An 18,581-nucleotide genomic window follows, 5' to 3' on the forward strand; every position below is an offset into this window, starting at 1 on the left:
GAAAAGCATTGACACCAAACACCACACTGCTGAAGAGAAATCCAGCTATAAAATCTGCTAAGAAACTGAGACTCATAGGACTGTTGATCTCCTGTGTCTACCACTGCACTTAGTGCTTCTTCTTTTTGTTTATACGTATACATACACACACACACACACACATACATACATTATATATAAATAAAACACAGGCATATCTCCTTTTCCATTGCACAATACAGGTCACTAATTAAAAGGGCAGAGGTACCTGAAGTTGTTGTATTTATTATAGTAATAAACTATGCTCCATGTGCTGTAACCACCTTGTGTATGTATATGTATACAGTATATATACATACACAGTGGGTATAGAAAAGAATCCCCCCCCCCCCCCTTTAAAATAATCACATTTTGTTGCTTTACAGCCATAAACTAAGACAGACAGTTTTTGTTATATCCAGCTGTATTTACTATTAACATCTAAGTGAAAGATAAAACACCATGTCAGAAAAAAAAAAAATCAAAAACAAAATCACAGACTTGGAAAAAGGATTACTAATTATTAATTACTGCCTTTAGTCTGTTGGGATGTCTCTACTGACTTGGCACATCTAGACTTTGCAATATTTGCCTACTTTATTTTGTAGAACTGTTGAAATTCAGTTCAATTTGATGGTGATCATTTTTGGACTGCAGTCTTCAAGTCATTCCACAGATTTTCAAATGGGTTTAGGTCTTGGCTCTGACTAGGCAATGCAAGGACATTCACATTTTTCTCCTTTAACCACTGTGTTGTCATGTTTGCTGTGTGCCTTGGGTCATTGTCAATGGGAAGGTTTACCTTCGAACATAACAACTTTCTGGCAGAGGGCAGCAGATTTTACTCAAGAATTTGAGGTATTTTACCCAACCATTTTTCCTTTTCTCCTGACAAGTGCTCTAGTCCCTGCTGCAAATAAACACCCCCATAACAGGATATCACCACCTCTATGCTTTACTGCGGGAATTGTATTATTTGGATGATGAGCTCCATTGGATTTCCGCCAGACATATAGTTTAGTGTTGAGGCCAAATCATTAAATTTTTTGGTCTCATCTGACCATACCACCTTTTTCCATGTAGCCTCGGAATCTTCAAGGTGCGTTTTGGCAAAGCTCAGTCGGGACTGCATGTGGCCTTTCTTGAGGAGTGGCTCTTTTTTTGCAACCCTCACATACAAACCACATTTGTGGAGAATTTGTGATATTGTTGATACATGCTGTAACGGCAAATGCTAGGTGCAATAACTAAAAGCAAGTCATATACACGCACACAATTAACATGTAGTCATGTAGGTACACTTTAATCAACATTTAAACCATTACATATTCTACGCATGTGAAAGACCATCTACCAAATGAACACCTGCCCTGGCACATCATAGCATTCACCCGGCACTCCAAGAAATAACAGAATCCAACTGCAATATTCTAGCACTGTCAAAACCTCCACTTTTATTATCACACGACACACAGGAGGCTATATCTTATAGTCATCACAATCTGCATAACAGACACCAATAATAATGTGAGCATTACAACAGAGTCACGCTCAGCCACCATATTCGTTATTTGAAAAGTCACACTTTTGCTTCTTATCTACCCTAAACTTCTCATCTACCCCAAACTTTAAGATTTCTAATTTCTCAAACAAGTAGATGTCTTTAAACAGGTTTTTATTTGCTAATGTGAGGTTACTAGATGTTATAAACACAATCCATAAACAAGTTTTTATCTTGCTCTCAGCAGAATATCTTGTGACTCTGTTCCTTTGGCTCAGAGAAATTACATCAGTCACCTCTCATGCCCCTGGCATTTGGGCAACAATGTTTTATTGTAAAAATTACCCAAGAAACAAAGGGTCTAAGGCCAACACATTTCATAGGCATTACACATGCGCACAATAACCACTCTGTCATAAATTCCTGCAACTGCTTCAGAGTTACTGTAGGCCTCTTGGTAGCCTCTCTGACCAGTTTCCTCCTGGCTCTTTCATTCAGTTTGGAGAACGTCCTGATCCAGGGAAAGTCTGTGTTGTACCAAATACATTTCACTTCTTAATAATAGACTTCACTGTGCTTATAGGCATGAAGCCTTTGAAATTTTTTTGTGTCCATCTCCTGACTTGTGCCTGTCCACAACTTTATCCTGGAGATCTTTGACAGTGCCTTGCTACCCATAGTTGATTGCAGGGTGGATATAAATCAATGATTTTTTTAAAAAAATCAAAAAGATCGGATTTTTTTTATTTAAATCGGATTTTTTTTTAAATAAAATGCTTTTTGAGGAAAATATATTACCATCCAAAGATTATTCCATTATGAAATAAAGACTAGTTTTTTATTATGTAGAATAAGGCTGTATATGTTTAATTTTTTTGGTAAATTCCATTAATCCATTCACAATGTCATGCTCTTCCAGCGGTTTTTGTAAGATTATTGGGCAGTTTCTCTGCCTACAAGATATTATCAGAGATGCTTGGTTTACTTTTGCAGTTCTCAAAACTGAATTTGACTCAGCGGAGATCACATGCCTCTTCTTCACAGCAAAAATGTTATAACATGAACAGAGTTAAGAAAAAGACCTTAATCCTAACTTCTACAAACCTATGAATACAGAATCAACCCCTTCAGTGCTAAGTTTCAAGAAGTTCAGTGAAAAGTTGTTATTCTAAAAATCTTCATCTACTTGCATATTAAAGTTATACCAGCAAGAATTAGTCTTTATGTAGAAAACTATGATTTAAATCAAGCCTTACTGACTAGTGATTTAAATCGTGATTTAAATCAAATCCACCCTGGTTGATTGTTTGCTTCAGTTGCACTACCGGGACTGAAATGCTCCAGGAAAGCTCTTTTCAACTGAGCTAATCAAAATGACTGCAGCTGATCACAGTAGAAAGTCAAATGGTTTTGCGTGCCATTGAGAAGGTGATTAGCTACACCTGATTGAGTCATTTTTAGGATGGGGTGATCCTTTTTCTAACCCTTTTTCAGTGATTCTGTTTTTAATTTTTTTTCTGACATGTTGGTGTTATATCTTTCACATGGATTTTATAAGTTGCACTGAGTAAATACATTTGTACATTGGATAAAACAAAAACTGTGTCTATCTTAATTTCAGGCTGCAAAGCAACAAAAAAGGGGGTGATTCTTTTCAATACCCACTGTGTGTGTGTGTATATATATATATATATATATATGTGTGTGTGTGTGTGAAATGATTCCAGCAACCCCTAATTTTAAAGTGAAATACTGCTTTTCCATCAGACTGGAGCCTGATGGGGTGCTATTTTGAACTCGGTTCTACTTTAATGCTCAGTGCGACATCTATAGATCTGAATACATTGCTGAGTTGGCAAACACCTGTAAGATGGAATTCCACAACCAGTTGAGTGGAAACCAGTGTAATAAATGATTAACAAAGCAATAAAATATTAACAAACCTACTTTCATTAATGATGTTTCACAAAGAATGAGGCTTATACTCTGCTGCTCTCCACCAACACAAAGATGTGACAGGTCGGCTATTTTAGGCAACTGTTCCTGAGTACCATCCGAGATATGCTGTTACTTGATTAAATTATTGAATGCCTCTGAATTACCTTTAGCAACCAAATAGTCTAGGATTGCAACTACACCAAAACATCTACTAAATTTCCAATGCCCTTTAAGCTATGCCAGTCTTTCTCTAAGTAGCAAAAGCGAGGCCAGGAACATTGAGACCAAACTGAGAATTCCACTTGGATTATAGATGATTGAGCTGTCATACTATCACATTATAATATAAGGGGGATGAATAGGCTCTTGTTTGTAAAACTACTTTTGCATATCTGATCATCACAGAAAAAAATCACACTACTTTACTTCATACTATTTGTTTCAGTACAAGAAACATTATGTATACATAGGAGCCTTTTTTGTAAAAGAAGAATTACAGGTATGAATATTTTATACATTGTTACATTGGTACAGTCTGGACCAATGTAACAATGTATATACAACACCTGGCCGATGCCCCTGAAAGATGGAAATCACTGAAGTGGACACCACTTCTCCACTGATTTCTACTTGCTTTCTTGTCGCACGCTGACCAGCCAGCCTGATTCATTGTGAATACAGGAAGTTGGCCGCTCAACACAGGTGCCATTTAGAGAATGCTTTGCATTAGGGCGAAGTGAAGAGTGTGATATCACCACCCTACCTCTCCACCTTGTCCAGTCAGGGAACACTTTGCATTAATTAATGCACAGTGGCTAAATGGTTAGCACTTCCGCCTGGCAGTACTAGGGTCGTTGGTTTGAATCCCAGCCACGGCCCCTCCTGCCTGGAGTTTGCATGTTCTCCCTGTGCCTGCGTGGGTTTCCTCCGAATACTCCGGTTTCTTCCCACATGCCAAAGACATGCTGGTAGGTTAATTGGATCCTGTCTAAATTGGCCCTAGTATGTGTATGTATCTATGTGAGTTAGGAACCGTAGATTGTACGCCCCTTGAGGGTTAGGGACTGATGTGAATGTACAATATATGTAAAGCGCTGCGTAAATTGACGGCGCTATATAAGTATCTGTAATAAATAAAATTCAGAAAATGCTAAGCATTCCCTGAATGGTGCCTGTGCTGAGCAGCTGACCTCCTGTGTTCACAATGCATTGGGCCGGCCACTCAGCATGGCACCCAGAAGCAGGAGGAGATCACTGCAGTAGTGGGGTCCATTTCCACAGTGGTTTAGTGTGTGGGCAGCTGTCTATTCCAGATGCAGTAGGGGGCGCATCACACAATTCCTTTTTTTTGTGTCACCTTTATTTGAAGTGCACAAAGTGACAATTAATTTATGTCACTGCACTGCGATGCCTTCCTTTATGCTGCAAGCTCACCGTGTTGCACCTCCAGGCTGCATTGCAGTGTGTGTGACCTGCATTCATCCAGTGCGGTAAAATGCAGGTCACCTCAATATGTATGAACGGGGCCTTAAAATTCAAAAATGACTCCCATGGCAGACAAAAAGTGAACCCTGTCCTGAGAATAGATTCAGATCCCTTTCAGTGATGCTCACTGTGGATTCCCCCCCCCCCCCAGTTTGAGGGCATGCCTCTCCCCCTTTTCCTGCATGCTCGGATACGGGTCTAGTATGCATCTGGGGGGGGGGCCTCAAGCCATATTTTTTATTTTTGGCATGGGGTCCGCCATAAAATTCATACTAGACCTGAAGGGTGTGGTATGGACTGTGGGGGAACCTCCATGCCATTTTTACATTTTCTTTACATTTTTACTGAAAGGCTTATTTGTTTACATTGTGCTGCCAGTCGGGAATCCCCTGGCTGAAAGCAGAGATGAGAGATGGTTGTCAAAATGCCAGTGGTTGGACTCTTTAACAACCAATGACTCATCCCTGCTGGCTGACAGCAGAGATGAATCACTGGTTGTTAGGAAGCCTGCAGTGTCAACTCCTTAACAACCAACACAAATTGCAGGCAAAAACACACAAAAATAAACACAGACATGTGTTCTTGGTGTGTCGCTATTGAAGTCTATGGGGTACACAACCGTGCTGCATCACACCAAAGTAGACTGGTTCCCCAAAGTCACATCACATAATGCATTGATATGGATGGGCACCATATATCAATTGTGATATTTATTGTCATGTGATTCTGTGTGACTCAAGTCACATCTGAAATGGCGCTAGCTGAACCAGACCTTAGTGTCCGGTATTGAACAAAAATATATTCAATTTTTCATTTAAACATTGCAGCTAGAAAACAGTTGCCTTTTGTGCAGCAGCTCTAACAGACAGAGATACTATTAAAGAACAGAAACGATCTGAAAACGATACAGAAGGCAGTGTCCTGTGACCTACAGTAGACCTTTCATTGATATACTTGTCCTCTGAGAGTGTTTGTTACATGGATGGTTCTAATCAGAGAGATCATTGATCTTTCTAACAAATGTGCTATGAGAACATATTGACATTTTTCCCAGAGCTACTTGTACCAAAAATAGAACAAGCCACTTTTATGGTCTATTTATGACAGACAATCTCTGCACCTCCAACCTTTCAGGCTGCCTTTACCACATGTGAGTAAATAAAAGTGTGAAACAAAGTCAGAGACCGATTGCGTAAAGCAGTTCAGAGAACTACAGATATGACAGAGAATTCAAAAACATGCAGAGCGAAAATATAATCCCACCCAGCCCCTACTCCTAACAAAAGCAAAAAAAATCCTTTGATTGCACATTTGGTTCTCCAATGCCTTCAAAATGCCCTAGTAAACAGGGAAGCAGCATTGCAGCTGTCATCTTCTTCACTACAACGCAAGCATCCACACCTACTATAGGAAAATATGGACACTAAAACAAAAAGGGCAAACTATTATGATGCATATAGTAATACCTCTGTAGAAATAACTTCTTAGGCCTTAGGAGAAGGTTCAAGGTGTGCAAGAGGCATGAAAAAAGACTGAATGATTTTCCTACAACTAATAGAAATTAAAAAAAAAAATCAAAAACAATAAATAAATATATATATATATATACATACATACATACATACACACTATATTGCCACAAGTATTGGGACGCCTGCCTTTACACGTACATGAACTTTAATGGCACCCCAGTCTTAGTCCGTAGGGTTCAATATTGAGTTGGCCCACCCTTTGCAGCTATAACAGCTTCAACTCTTCTGGGAAGGCTGTCCACAAGGTTTAGGAGGGTGTCTATGGGAATGTTTGACCATTCTTCCAGAAGCACATTTGTGAGGTCAGGCACTGATGTCGGACGAGAAGGCCTGGCTCACAGTCTCCGCTCTAATTCATCCCAAAGGTGTTCTATCGGGTTGAGGTCAGGACTCTGTGCAGGCCAGTCAAGTTCCTCCACCCCAAACTCACTCATCCATGTCTTTATGGACCTTGCTTTGTGCACTGGTGTGCAGTCATGTTGGAACAGGAAGGGGCCATCCCCAAACTGTTCCCACAAAGTTGGAAGCTTGAAATTGTCTAAATTGTCTTGGTATGCCGACGCCTTAAGATTTCCCTTCACTGGAGCTAAGGGGCCAAGCCCAACCCCTGAAAAACAACCCCACACCATAATCCCCCGTCCACCAAACTTTACACTTGGCACAATGCAGTCAGGCAAGTACCGTTCTGGAAACCGCCAAACCCAGACATGTCCATCAGATTGCCAGACAGAGAAGCCTGATTTGTCACTCCAGAGAACTTGTCTCCACTGCTCTAGAGTCCAGTGGTGGCGTGCTTTACACCACTGCATCTGACGCTTTGTATTGCACTTGGTGATGTAAGGCTTGGATGCAGCTGCTCGGCCATGTAAACCCATTCCATGAAGCTCTCTACACACTGTTGTTGTGCTAATCTGAAGGCCATATGAAGTTTGGAGGTCTTTAGCTATCGACTCTGCAGACAGTTGGTGACTTCTGCACACTGTGCGCTTCAGCATGCGCTGACCCCGCTCTGTCATTTTACATGGCCTACCACTTCGTGGCCTAGTTGCTGTTGTTACCAGTTGCTTCCACTTTGTTATAATACCACTAACAGTTGACCATGGAATATGTGTGTGCGTATCTTCTCCCTGTGCCTGCATGGGTTTCCTCTGGGTACTCCACTTTCTTTTCCCGCACTCCAAAGACATGCTGGTAGGATAATTGGCTCCTGTCTAAATTGGCCCTAATATTTGTATGTATGAATGTGAGTTAGGGACCTTAGATTGTACACCCCTTGAGGGTGAGGGACTGATGTCAATGTACAATATGTATATGTATGTAAAGAGCTGCATAAATTGATGGCACTATATAAGTACCTGTAATAAATAAATAAATACACATACCCACGGCCTTTGGGAAGAAAGTGGGTCAGGTAAGAGATGCACCAGGGCTCTGTCACGCCAGGGCATTGTAGTAGAGTATGGCGCTTACAGCTATGGTCTGTTTTTTACTTAGGGTGTTGGTATAAGTAGGGTCAGGGATATAAATTTAAAAAAAAAAAAAAAAACACCGTAAATTTTGAAAAAAAAAGTTTTCAACTTTCGGCTATAAAACATGTCCAATAAAAAAATGTACATTTCTTCATAAATTTTGGCCACAATATATTCTGCTAAATGTTTTTGGTAAAAAAAAAAAAAAGATTTCAATAAGTGTACATTGATTGGTTTGCACGAAAGTTATATCGTCTAGTAACTATGGTATATATACTGGGATTTGTATTAATTTTTGTATAACTAATGGCAGTGGTCAGCGACATGGTGCACATGCGCCTTCCTTAAACAAGGAACCAGGAAGTGACATACCAGTTTGTCACTGTGCCTGCATGGACTGCCGTCCTCAGTACATTGCCAGCAGAGGTCCGGAAGTGGTTATGCAGGGTCTGACACACCCATACATCTTTCTGGGACTCCTATATCTTCGTAGTCGATTATTTACCTGTTAACAGTTTTTAACAGTAATTCCCCCCCCCCCCCTTCAAATCATCCAGCCCTATCTTCTGTGTTTACCATCTGCCATGATGTTATGGTTTGCTATGTCGTGTGATTTAATATTGAAAAATCAATTCAAGTGAATAAGCAAAATAAAAAAAAAAGTACAGATGGCACCTATATCCTGAGCCTCTATGCCATGGTTATATTTATTGGCTCTATAAATCCATTTGATTTCTACACATTTATAGTCTGACTCCAAAATCTATTTACAATTTGGATTGGGATGGGAAGGTGGTGGTGGGGGTTGGGGGATGTAAGGAGGGAAAGCTTTTTCAAGTGTTTTATTCTTATCTGTAATCCCACTGGGAAGATGTTTGCTGACTTCCTGTCTCCGCAATACTCATAAATGAAAAAATGGGCTTACCTGTCTCTGTAAAGTGAAGACAGCAATAAAACATTGTTAGAAGTTCTAACTCTTCCTTACTATGCTAAAAATGTGTTTTGTTTACGTTTGTGTCCACTGTAGTAGATTTTCCATCTCTTCCCACAAAGCTAGCAATAACAGCTTGACAGAGGCTCTAAAGCTGGCCATACACTGTTAGTTTTTTCCTTTCTTTTTTCGTTGAGCCAGCAGGCTGAATGAAAAAAGAAAAAGATTCTTCCATTCACACAAACAAGGTGAATGGAGGAATCCTTTCCTGGCAAGACATTGTATTCTGACAACTGCACCCACTGCTGTCAGAATCCACTGATCAGCTGATTGGCTGCAGCCGCTGATCGAGCCCCCCCCAGATTTCGGTTGTGCCCCCCCAAAGCCATTAGCTCCCCCTCCTGCCTCCAGCCCTGATGCTGTGCCCCTTTAATTCCCTCTCACTGTTGGGCAAAAGCTGCCCTCTGTGTCACATACTTCTGACCTCTGCCTCACTTAGTAATGACCCCTGTCCTACACCCTGCTGACTCCTGTCCTCCCTCCTGCTCACCTCTGTACATTGTCCTACAAACTAATGGCCTCTGCTGACCTTCCATCCTCTGTCCCCGACATTTTTTACTACACCCACTCATCAGAAAGGCTAGATCCGGCCCTGCTGTGAATCATTACTTTTCTTTTTGTAAGGCATGTTCAGGTATAACACCTCACAGTTCTTCAGGAAGCACATTTTTGCACTTTTGTTCAATACAAAGAGCTTTACAAAAAAGTATGAACTGCCAGAGAGAGCATTTAAGTTTCTTGGCAAAGGTATTAGATGACAACATGTTGTTTTGTAAAGTCAGAAGCACTGTAAGCCAGGCATACAGACGAACTCAGCTGAATTAACTTTTCTTTACACTTACCCTTTAAGTAGTATAAAGAGTATATGTTGGTGGGAACTGATATATTCCACAGTGGGGCTGCGAGTGCCAATCTGTCTTCTCAAGATATTGTTGAAAATCTGAGATACATCCTTCTTACCCTGAAAGATATTTTCAAATTACAGACATAATTTAAAGATGGTCACACACATTACAATCTTATTGGACAATCTCTGTACAATTTGCTTCAACAATAATGTTTTCTATTTAATTCATATTCAACCAGACAGACTCTCATGTTACAATGTTTTAGTATCTAAAGAAAACTGTACAATTCGATTGTGAAGTGTGTTGCTTAGGCTTTGTATAAAAGTCTACAAGAAGTGTAAAGTGTAGGTATTGTTATGAGCAACCAAAATACAGTGGGTATAGAAAAGAATCACACCCCTTTAAATAATCATATTTTGTTGCAGCTTGAAATAACAGACACAGTTTTTGTTCTATCCAAACAAATTTACTCTGTGGAATGACTTGAAGACTGCAGTCCATAAACGTCCACCATTAAATTTAACTGAACTTGAGCAGTTCTGCAAAGAAGAGTGGACACATATTGCAAAATCTAGATGTGCAAAGATAGTACAGATATATCCCAACAGATTAAAGGCTGGAATTAAAGCAAAAGCTGGTTCAACAAAATACTGACACAAGGGGGTGATCCTTTTTCCAACTCAGTGAATCTGTTTTTGAATTTTTTTTTTTTTCTGACATGTTGGTGTTATATCTTTCACTTAGATGTTATTAGAGTAAATACATTTGGATAGAACAAAAACTGTCTGTCTTCATTTCAGGCTGCAACACAACAAAATGTGATTATTTTAAAGGGGGGGGAGAGAGTGATTCTTTTCTATACCAACTGCATTTTGGTTGCTCATAACAATACCTACACCTTACACTTCTTTCAGGCTTTTATACAAAGCCTAAGCAACGCACTTCACAATCTAATTGTACCATTTTCTTTAGATACTAAAACATTGTATCATGACAGTCTGTCTGACTGAATAAAATTAGAAAAATTTCTTGTTGAAGCAAACTGTATTGAGTAAATACAGCTGAATAAAGCAATTCATTTCAGGCTGAAAAGCAACAAAAGGTGATTACAGTAATACCTTGGTTTACGTATGCCTCAGTTAACGTAATTTTTGGTTTACGAATGAAAATCCATTGAAAATAATGCCTCGGTTTACGAATCTTTTACTAATTTTTTTCCAAACACGAAGTGTATGTTGGTGCTGATTTCTAAATGCAATTGCCGTCTTTTATTTTTTTCTTCACTATAGCTCACAACATTAGCTGTCACTTTCCCCAGAGTTATAGGAAACTTTGTATCTTTTAAGAAACTGAAAGGAAACATTGTTTATTTTAACTTGGGGAAATAAACTAAAAGAAACTCTCTCTCTTTTAGTTGGGGGGAAAGTGCCAGCTGAATTTCTGAACTGCTGTATAGTGAAGAAAAAAAAAAAAGCAATAATTACATTTAAAAACTGGCACCTAAAAGTATTGCCGGCAATTAAAAAAATTATTAAAAAATCTCTTAGCTATAGTAAAGAAAAAAAAAAGCGGTAATTACATTTAAAAACCGGCACCATAATAAATGAAAAAAAAAACGGCATGGGGTCCCCCCTCCAATCCATACCAAGTGCTTCGGGTCTGCTATGAATTTTAAGGGGAACTCCCACGCCAAAATTAAAAAAAAAAAGATGTGGGGGTTCTCCCCCTCCCCCAGAAATCCATACCAGACCCTTATCTGAGCATGCAGCCCGGCAGATCAGGAAAGGGAGGGGGGGGATCAGCAAGGCCCCCCCCCCTTCCGAATAGACAGCCTGGATGGAGAAATCTCCACTGCTGGCTATTATAGTCTGGCAGATGCAGTAACCATGGCTGCCTGAATCCCCAACAGTAATTGCTTTTAACAGGATGCTGTCAACTGTTCAGTTTACATATTCCACCTGGCTCAGTCCATTTTTTATTTCCAAAATTCACAATAGAAGAAGTATGGAAGACATTCATTATCTGAAATCTATAAAACTTGTGCTGGGTGAACTGCAACCATTAGAACCATGGTAGAATTAAACAGAAAGATAGTCACAATCACAACTACCTGGATTTTAAAGAAAAGTAAATGAGCAGATGGGTAGGATTATGCAGCTGTTAATTTTAAATTCAGCAATAGTTACAGAGCAGTGTGGGGCTATTACATCATCCTGAAAGCAACTGTCAAGTAGTATAAAAATAACAGTGTAGTAAAGCACCACATCCTTTTCACTTAGATTACTGTCAAGCAGTATGTCTTCTATAGTTCACAATGCCTGTAGGTAGACCATTTTAAACCCTGAAATCACATATATATAAAGGAAACAAATTAAAGTATATCCATGACCTTCCATTAAAAAACAAATATGTGCAGCAGCACTTCATTAAGAGTGCATCTGCACTTATAGTTTTCTCTTAGTTCACTCAGGCCTTGAATGTTAAAGCAGCCTTTAACATGCGGCGGAGGTGCTCAAGAAGGAAGGGAAAAAGGAGACATGATTGAAAACTTTAAATACACCAAAGAGGTGAATAAGGTTATGGAGGGCAGTATTTTCAACATGAAACCAAAATCAAGAACATGGGGACATGACCTTAAACTAACGGGTGGAAAGTTCAAAACTAATCTCAGAAAGTACTATTTTAATGAAAGAGTAGTTGATGCTTGGAATAATGAAAAGTGGAAGCTTGTGAGCTGCTATGTAAGTGCTAATTGATATTAAGTGCTAATTGTAAATCGCCTGCACCTTTTATTAATAAACGGTTTTATACGGATAATACACTATGATTTGATTATTCTTCTATTCAACCTACGTGAAAGGGGAGCCTATCGTTTGATTGGAGAAGGACCCCAAACAGCAGGATACCATCCCATCCATTTTGGCCCATTTAAAGGGACACAAGCGTTATATGACGTCACTTAACGGTTTGGTCATATACTTGAGGTGACAGCACATCTGGTGGGGGAGCATAATATAAGGAGAATTTTTTTACACAAGAAATCAATTAAGCAGCACGGGATATTTTATTTAAAAAATAAACTAGGCACATTTGAAGAAGCATATATATATGGACTTTTTTAATATATTTCTGACATGTGTATGGACATTACAGTACTTTTGGCATATTGTATTTTTATGTATAAGCGTATTGCTTTTGAAAATTTATATTGGTTCATATACTTATTTTGTCACTCACTATCCATAGCAGTACTTGGTTGCACTTATTATTTATTTTGAGCAATTTTAGTGAAGCGCAGCACATTTTAGTTAAATAATGCTTGGACTAAACTTCCAGCAGATATAGGTAGTGAGCCAGTCAACAGTAATTAGCTTCAAATGTGCTTGGGACAAACATAGATTTATACTCAGACAAAAAAGTTAACAAAAAAAACCCCAAAAACACCCCCCCCCAAAAAAAAACAAAAAACAAACAAGCAAAAAAAAATGGCAGACTCGATGGACCACTTGGTCTTTTTCTGCCATCACTTTTCTATGTTTCTATGTCACATAAGGGGACTCTCCTAAAATGCCCTGTGACATTTATTTTTTTTTTACAATGTTAAAATGGAGAGTGATCACTTTTGATGCTTTGCAATTGTACCGCAAATGTGCTGTAGATGCCTTAGGCCCGTTTTAGGCCCAATTCAATAGAAATCAATGGAGTTGCAAAAACCTGCCTGCCAAACTCTGAAAGCAGCGCTATTTTTGCATCGCCATGACCTGAAGCAAAGCTAACACTGCCATGTAAACACCTCCACCCAGCTCCCTATTTTAACATTTTTAGTGGCATTTACAGTGGGGATCGAAAGTTTGGGCACCCCAGCTAAAAAATTGTATTCATGTGCATAAAGAAGCCAAGAAAAGATGGAAAAATGTCCAAAAGGCATCAAATTACAGATTAGACATTCTTATAATATGTCAACAAAAGTTAGATTTTATTTCCATCATTTACATTTTCAAAATAACAGAAAACAAAAAAATGGCGTCTGCAAAAGTTTGGGCACCCTGCAGAATTTATAGCATGCACTGCCCCCTTTGCAAAGCTGAGACCTGCCAGTGTCATGGATTGTTCTCAATCATCATCTGGGAAGACCAGATGATGTCAGTCTCAAAGGTTTTAAATGCCCAGACTCATCTGACCTTGCCCCAACAATCAGCACCATGGGTTCTTCTAAGCAGTTGTCTAGAAAACTGAAACTGAAAATAGTTGACGCTCACAAAGCTGGAGAAGGCTATAAGAAGATAGCAAAGCGTTTTCAGATGTCAATATCCTCTGTTCGGAATGTAATTAAGAAATGGCAGTCATCAGGAACAGTGGAAGTTAAAGCAAGATCTGGAAGACCAAGAAAAATATCAGACAGAACAGCTCGCAGGATAGTGAGAAAAACAATTCAAAACCCACGTTTGACTGCACGATCCCTCCAGAAAGATCTGGCAGACACTGGAGTTGTGGTACACTATTCCACTATAAAGAGATACTTGTACAAATATGGTCTTCATGGAAGAGTCATCAGAAGAAAACCTCTTCTACGTCCTCACCACAAAAATCATCGTTTGAACTTTGCAAATGAACATATAGACAAGCCTGATGCATTTTGGAAACAAGTTCTGTGGACCGATGAGGTTAAAATTGAACTTTTTGGCCGGAATGAGCAAAGGTACGTTTGGAGAAGAAGGGGCACAGAATTTAATGAAAAGAACCTCTGTCCAACTGTTAAGCATGGGGTTGGATCAATCATGCTTTGGGGTTGTGTTGCAGCCAGTGGCACAGGGAACATCTCACGAGTAGAAGGAAAAATGGATTCAATAAAATTTCAGCAAATTCTGGATGGTAACGTGATGCCATCTGTGAAAAAGCTGAAGTTAAAGAGAGGATGGCTTCTAAAAAATGGATAATGATCCTAAACACACCTCGAAATCCACGGGGGATTACATCAAGAGGCGTAAACTGAAGGTTTTGCCATGGCCTTCACAATCTCCTGACCTCAACATAATTGAAAATCTATGGATAGACCTTAAAAGAGCAGTGCGTGACAGACAGCCCAGAAATCTCAAAGAACTGGAAGACTTTTGTAAGGAAGAATGGGCAAAGATACCTCAAACAAGAATTGAAAGACCCTTGGCTGGCTACAAAAAGCGTTTACAAGCTGTGATACTTGCTAAAGGGGGCAGTACAAGATATTAACTCTGCAGGGTGCCCAAACTTTTGCAGACGCCATTTTTTTGTTTTGTTATTTTGAAAGTGTAAATGATGGAAATAAAATCTAACTTTTGTTGACATATTATAAGACTGTCTAATCTGTAATTTGATGCCTTTTGGAGATTTTTCCATCTTTCCTTGGCTTCTTTATGCACATTAATACAAATTTTTAGCTGGGGTGCCCATACTTTCGATCCCTACTGTATAGGAGGTCATGAAGATGAAAAACAGGAGAGAGTGACAGAGCAAAGAGCTTATCAGTCTGATGCTTTACTTTTCATTGTCCAGCCAGTGGCTGAGGAGGGTTAAGACCTGCAAATATTACTTAACTGCAACAGTGAAAAATCAGGTCTCCTGCCCTGCCAGAAAAGACTGTACTGTGTGGCAGAGCTATGCAAATCTTAGGACTGATTAAAGAGAAATACAAATCCTTTGTCAGGCAAAACAACTCCCATATATGCATTTCATTTGTGTATTTACATGTTTGGTTGGAGTTCAGCTATAACATATCGTGAATAAGTGCTTCGAAAAAACTATCTGCATTCAAAGTGACTTCCCAATTCAATTTAAAAACAACCTTTTTTATAAGGAGTCATGGACATGTGAAGAGGAATAAAAGAAATTGTGTGTGGCCCCTCCTCAAATGGCAGAGACTGCTTTCTGAGACCATAGTATATATGAATTATGTCATTTTGCAAGATACTAATAAAGAAGGTGTCCCATGTGGCAAGGTGAATATATACATACCTCAAAGTCTATGAGGTGCAGGTTGGCTATCAATGTCACTAACAAACCACTGTTGTAGAGCTCCTGTGCTAGCTGGGCCACAGTCTCAGTTTGAGGCTCCTTGTCTCCTGTACCACACAAAATTTCCTTTGTGGCTTGGAGGGATTTGGACACCTCTTCAGAGGCCTGAAACATGCAGAAACACAACCTGTAATGCACTAAAATTTTAAAGAAGGCTGATCAATACAACAAAGACATGTCTTTTTATAAGTAGTCAGGAGTAAGTAAACCAATCCATTAGTAAACAATATCTCTTATGTACCAGAAACATGTATTTTAATTAGCAAGCAGAAGCAGTACTCAAAAAGTTATAAAATGAGTCATAATCTTTTAGACTGTCTGGATTATATAGGCAAAAATATTATTTATGGCCTCAGAACTATAAGGCTACTTTCACACTACTCTGTATGAAAAACACACGTGTTTTTGGCACATTTTTCTCTGCATTAAATTTTATGCAACACATTATGTGGTTTTATGCATTTTTGCCAAATACGCGTTGCGTTTTCTCCATATCACTTCCACTATTCTAATGTGATTTTCAGTGCAACTATTGATGCAATTCAATGCAACTGTAGAAGCCCTGTTCACAGAACTGAATGACAAGAGAAATCACATTATATTCTGACTTCAGTGCAATTTCAGCCTCAAAGATTTCTAAATTATCTCGCAAAAGTTGCATCAGCATAGATAGGAAGCATTCCTATGCAGCTTTGATAGATCAGTGTTTTTTTTTTAACCCTCACCTCTTTTCCTAGGTCATCCTTGTTGCTCAAAGGCTAGGTTCACACTGAAGCAGTTTTGATCCTTCCTTTGATCAGTTTCCTTCCTCTTTTTTAACAACTGAGCAAAAATGGATCAGTTTGAAAGCAGTCTAATACTCCTTTCACATATCCTCATAATTCTATCATAATACAAATTAAAGTGTTCCTAAACCCCGGACCCTGCATTCACTAGATCTGGTCTCCCACAGTACACAGAACATGGAAATGCAATTATTTTAGTAAATGCGGGCATACTTCAGTTTACGAATTTAATTTGTTCTGAGGGACCTTTAGTATAGCGAAACATTTGTAAACCAATAAATCTGTTCCGGAGGTCAGAAAAAAGTAAAAGCTACTAAAATACCGCATGAGTTATTTTATCAAGTCATGTGGTATTTTAATAGTGACAACCATGTGTTAATGTTTCAGCTGTCAGCGGGGTTCTCCACTGACAGCTGAATGGAAAATAATTCCCAGCTTTTTTTTCTTCACTATAGCTCACAGAATTAGCTGTCACTTTCCCTGGAGTTAAAGGAAACCTTCTTTTAAGAAACTAAAAGGAAACATTGTTTCTTTTAACTTGGGGAAATAAACTAAAGGGAAACAGCTGAATCTCTGAGCTAAAGTGAAGAAAAAAAAAACGGTAATTACATTTAAAAACCAGGACCATAATAAACAAATGGAGTGGGGTCCCCCTCCCATCCATACCAAGCCCTTTGGGTCTGGTATGGATTTTGAGGGGAATTCCCATGCCACAATTTAAAAAAAAAAATGGTGTGGGGGTCCACAAGGGTCTCTTCCCCACAACCCTGGCCGGTGGTTGTTGGGGTCTGCTGGCAGGGGGCCTATCAGAATCTGGAAGCCCCCTTTAACAAGGAGGCCCCCAAATCCCGGCCCCCCCCCATGTGAATGAGTATGGGGTACATGGTCCATTGTACATTGTACAGAGGCCAGGGACACAGGTAGTACTGAAGCTTTTAAATACATACGACAGCCAGGTAATGAGTACTTTTAATCCCAGTTGTCACTAGAACAGGTGTGCCCTCTGGGAAATTTCCCCTTGTGTCATATTCAGGTGATCACTTTCTGTCCAATTGTCATCAGGACAAACAGAAAAACAGATAGAAAGAACAACTTGATAGGAGTTGCAATTGTTCCCTACTTGATCAAATACAAAAAAAATACATTTGGCTACAGATAAAGAACATGGTTATAGATATTTAAAGGAATTAAATTTCATTGGTTGCTACAGCCATGATGCCACATCTCAATAATAGGGCAGAGGAAACCTATATTGTGTGAAACATTTAATTGCTCCCTGTTGTTTAAACAAAGGAATTTGTCACATGATTACAAAAAGAAAATACATATGCTTTACCTTTTCTGTCTTCTTGTCCTGCTTTTCTAATAAAACCATGTTATCCTTCAACGTTTTCACAATTTCTGCAGGATTCTTGTGTGATTTACTGAACAATGGCATTTTTTTCATCTTGCTGGAATGTTAATGTATCGATACCCTAAAAAGCAAAGCAAAACATAAACATAATGCTACACAAGGCTAAGGGTGGCCAAACACATTCCAATTTTGTCAATTTGATGTCGCAAAGTATAGACTGAATCAGGCTATAGATTGGAGTTGTTGGAAGATATCACTATTGCAAACAGAATGAAAAAAGGAGCCAATCTTTGCCTTTCCAGACAAGAAGTGAAACAACTTCTTAGCACCTGCCTGCCTCAGTTTTGCTGGTCATAGTAAAGATACACTGCAGCAGGTCCTAGCAACTTGAGGAAGGACAGATATCTCTTTGTCTGTAATTCTGAGTGCAAGATCTACCAATCCATGAACAACTTAGGTGTCAATCTCAACAATTCTAACCAAACACTAGTACCAACCTAACCTGTCATCCAGGATTATTGGGGAACTGCCTTAATTTTGAAATTAAAATAAGTAACAGCAGCCAAAAAAAAAGACCAAAGAATGCCAACATTTTTGCTGCATGGATGCACT

General features: G+C 39.1%; 1 protein-coding gene across 1 annotated transcript in view; it reads right to left on the reverse strand.

The window, feature by feature from the left end:
• LOC149444760 (calcium-binding protein 39-like) overlaps nucleotides 1–18,581 on the reverse strand; it is a 134,004-nt gene that overhangs the window by 59,508 nt on the left and 55,915 nt on the right. Inside the window, exons 2-4 of the mRNA XM_089654553.1 lie at nucleotides 17,952–18,090; nucleotides 15,771–15,935; nucleotides 9,777–9,895 (exon numbers count right to left, since the gene is read on the reverse strand). Of these exons, the coding sequence (XP_089510679.1) occupies nucleotides 9,777–9,895; nucleotides 15,771–15,935; nucleotides 17,952–18,062 (395 nt within the window). The 5' untranslated portion in view covers nucleotides 18,063–18,090. The remainder of the gene's footprint in view (nucleotides 1–9,776; nucleotides 9,896–15,770; nucleotides 15,936–17,951; nucleotides 18,091–18,581) is intronic.

Source organism: Staurois parvus, unplaced genomic scaffold (assembly GCF_062004578.1).
Source record: "Staurois parvus isolate SC_StPar_1 unplaced genomic scaffold, SC_StPar_1.0 ptg000778l, whole genome shotgun sequence".
In the NCBI taxonomy this organism is placed as follows: Eukaryota; Metazoa; Chordata; class Amphibia; order Anura; family Ranidae; genus Staurois; species Staurois parvus.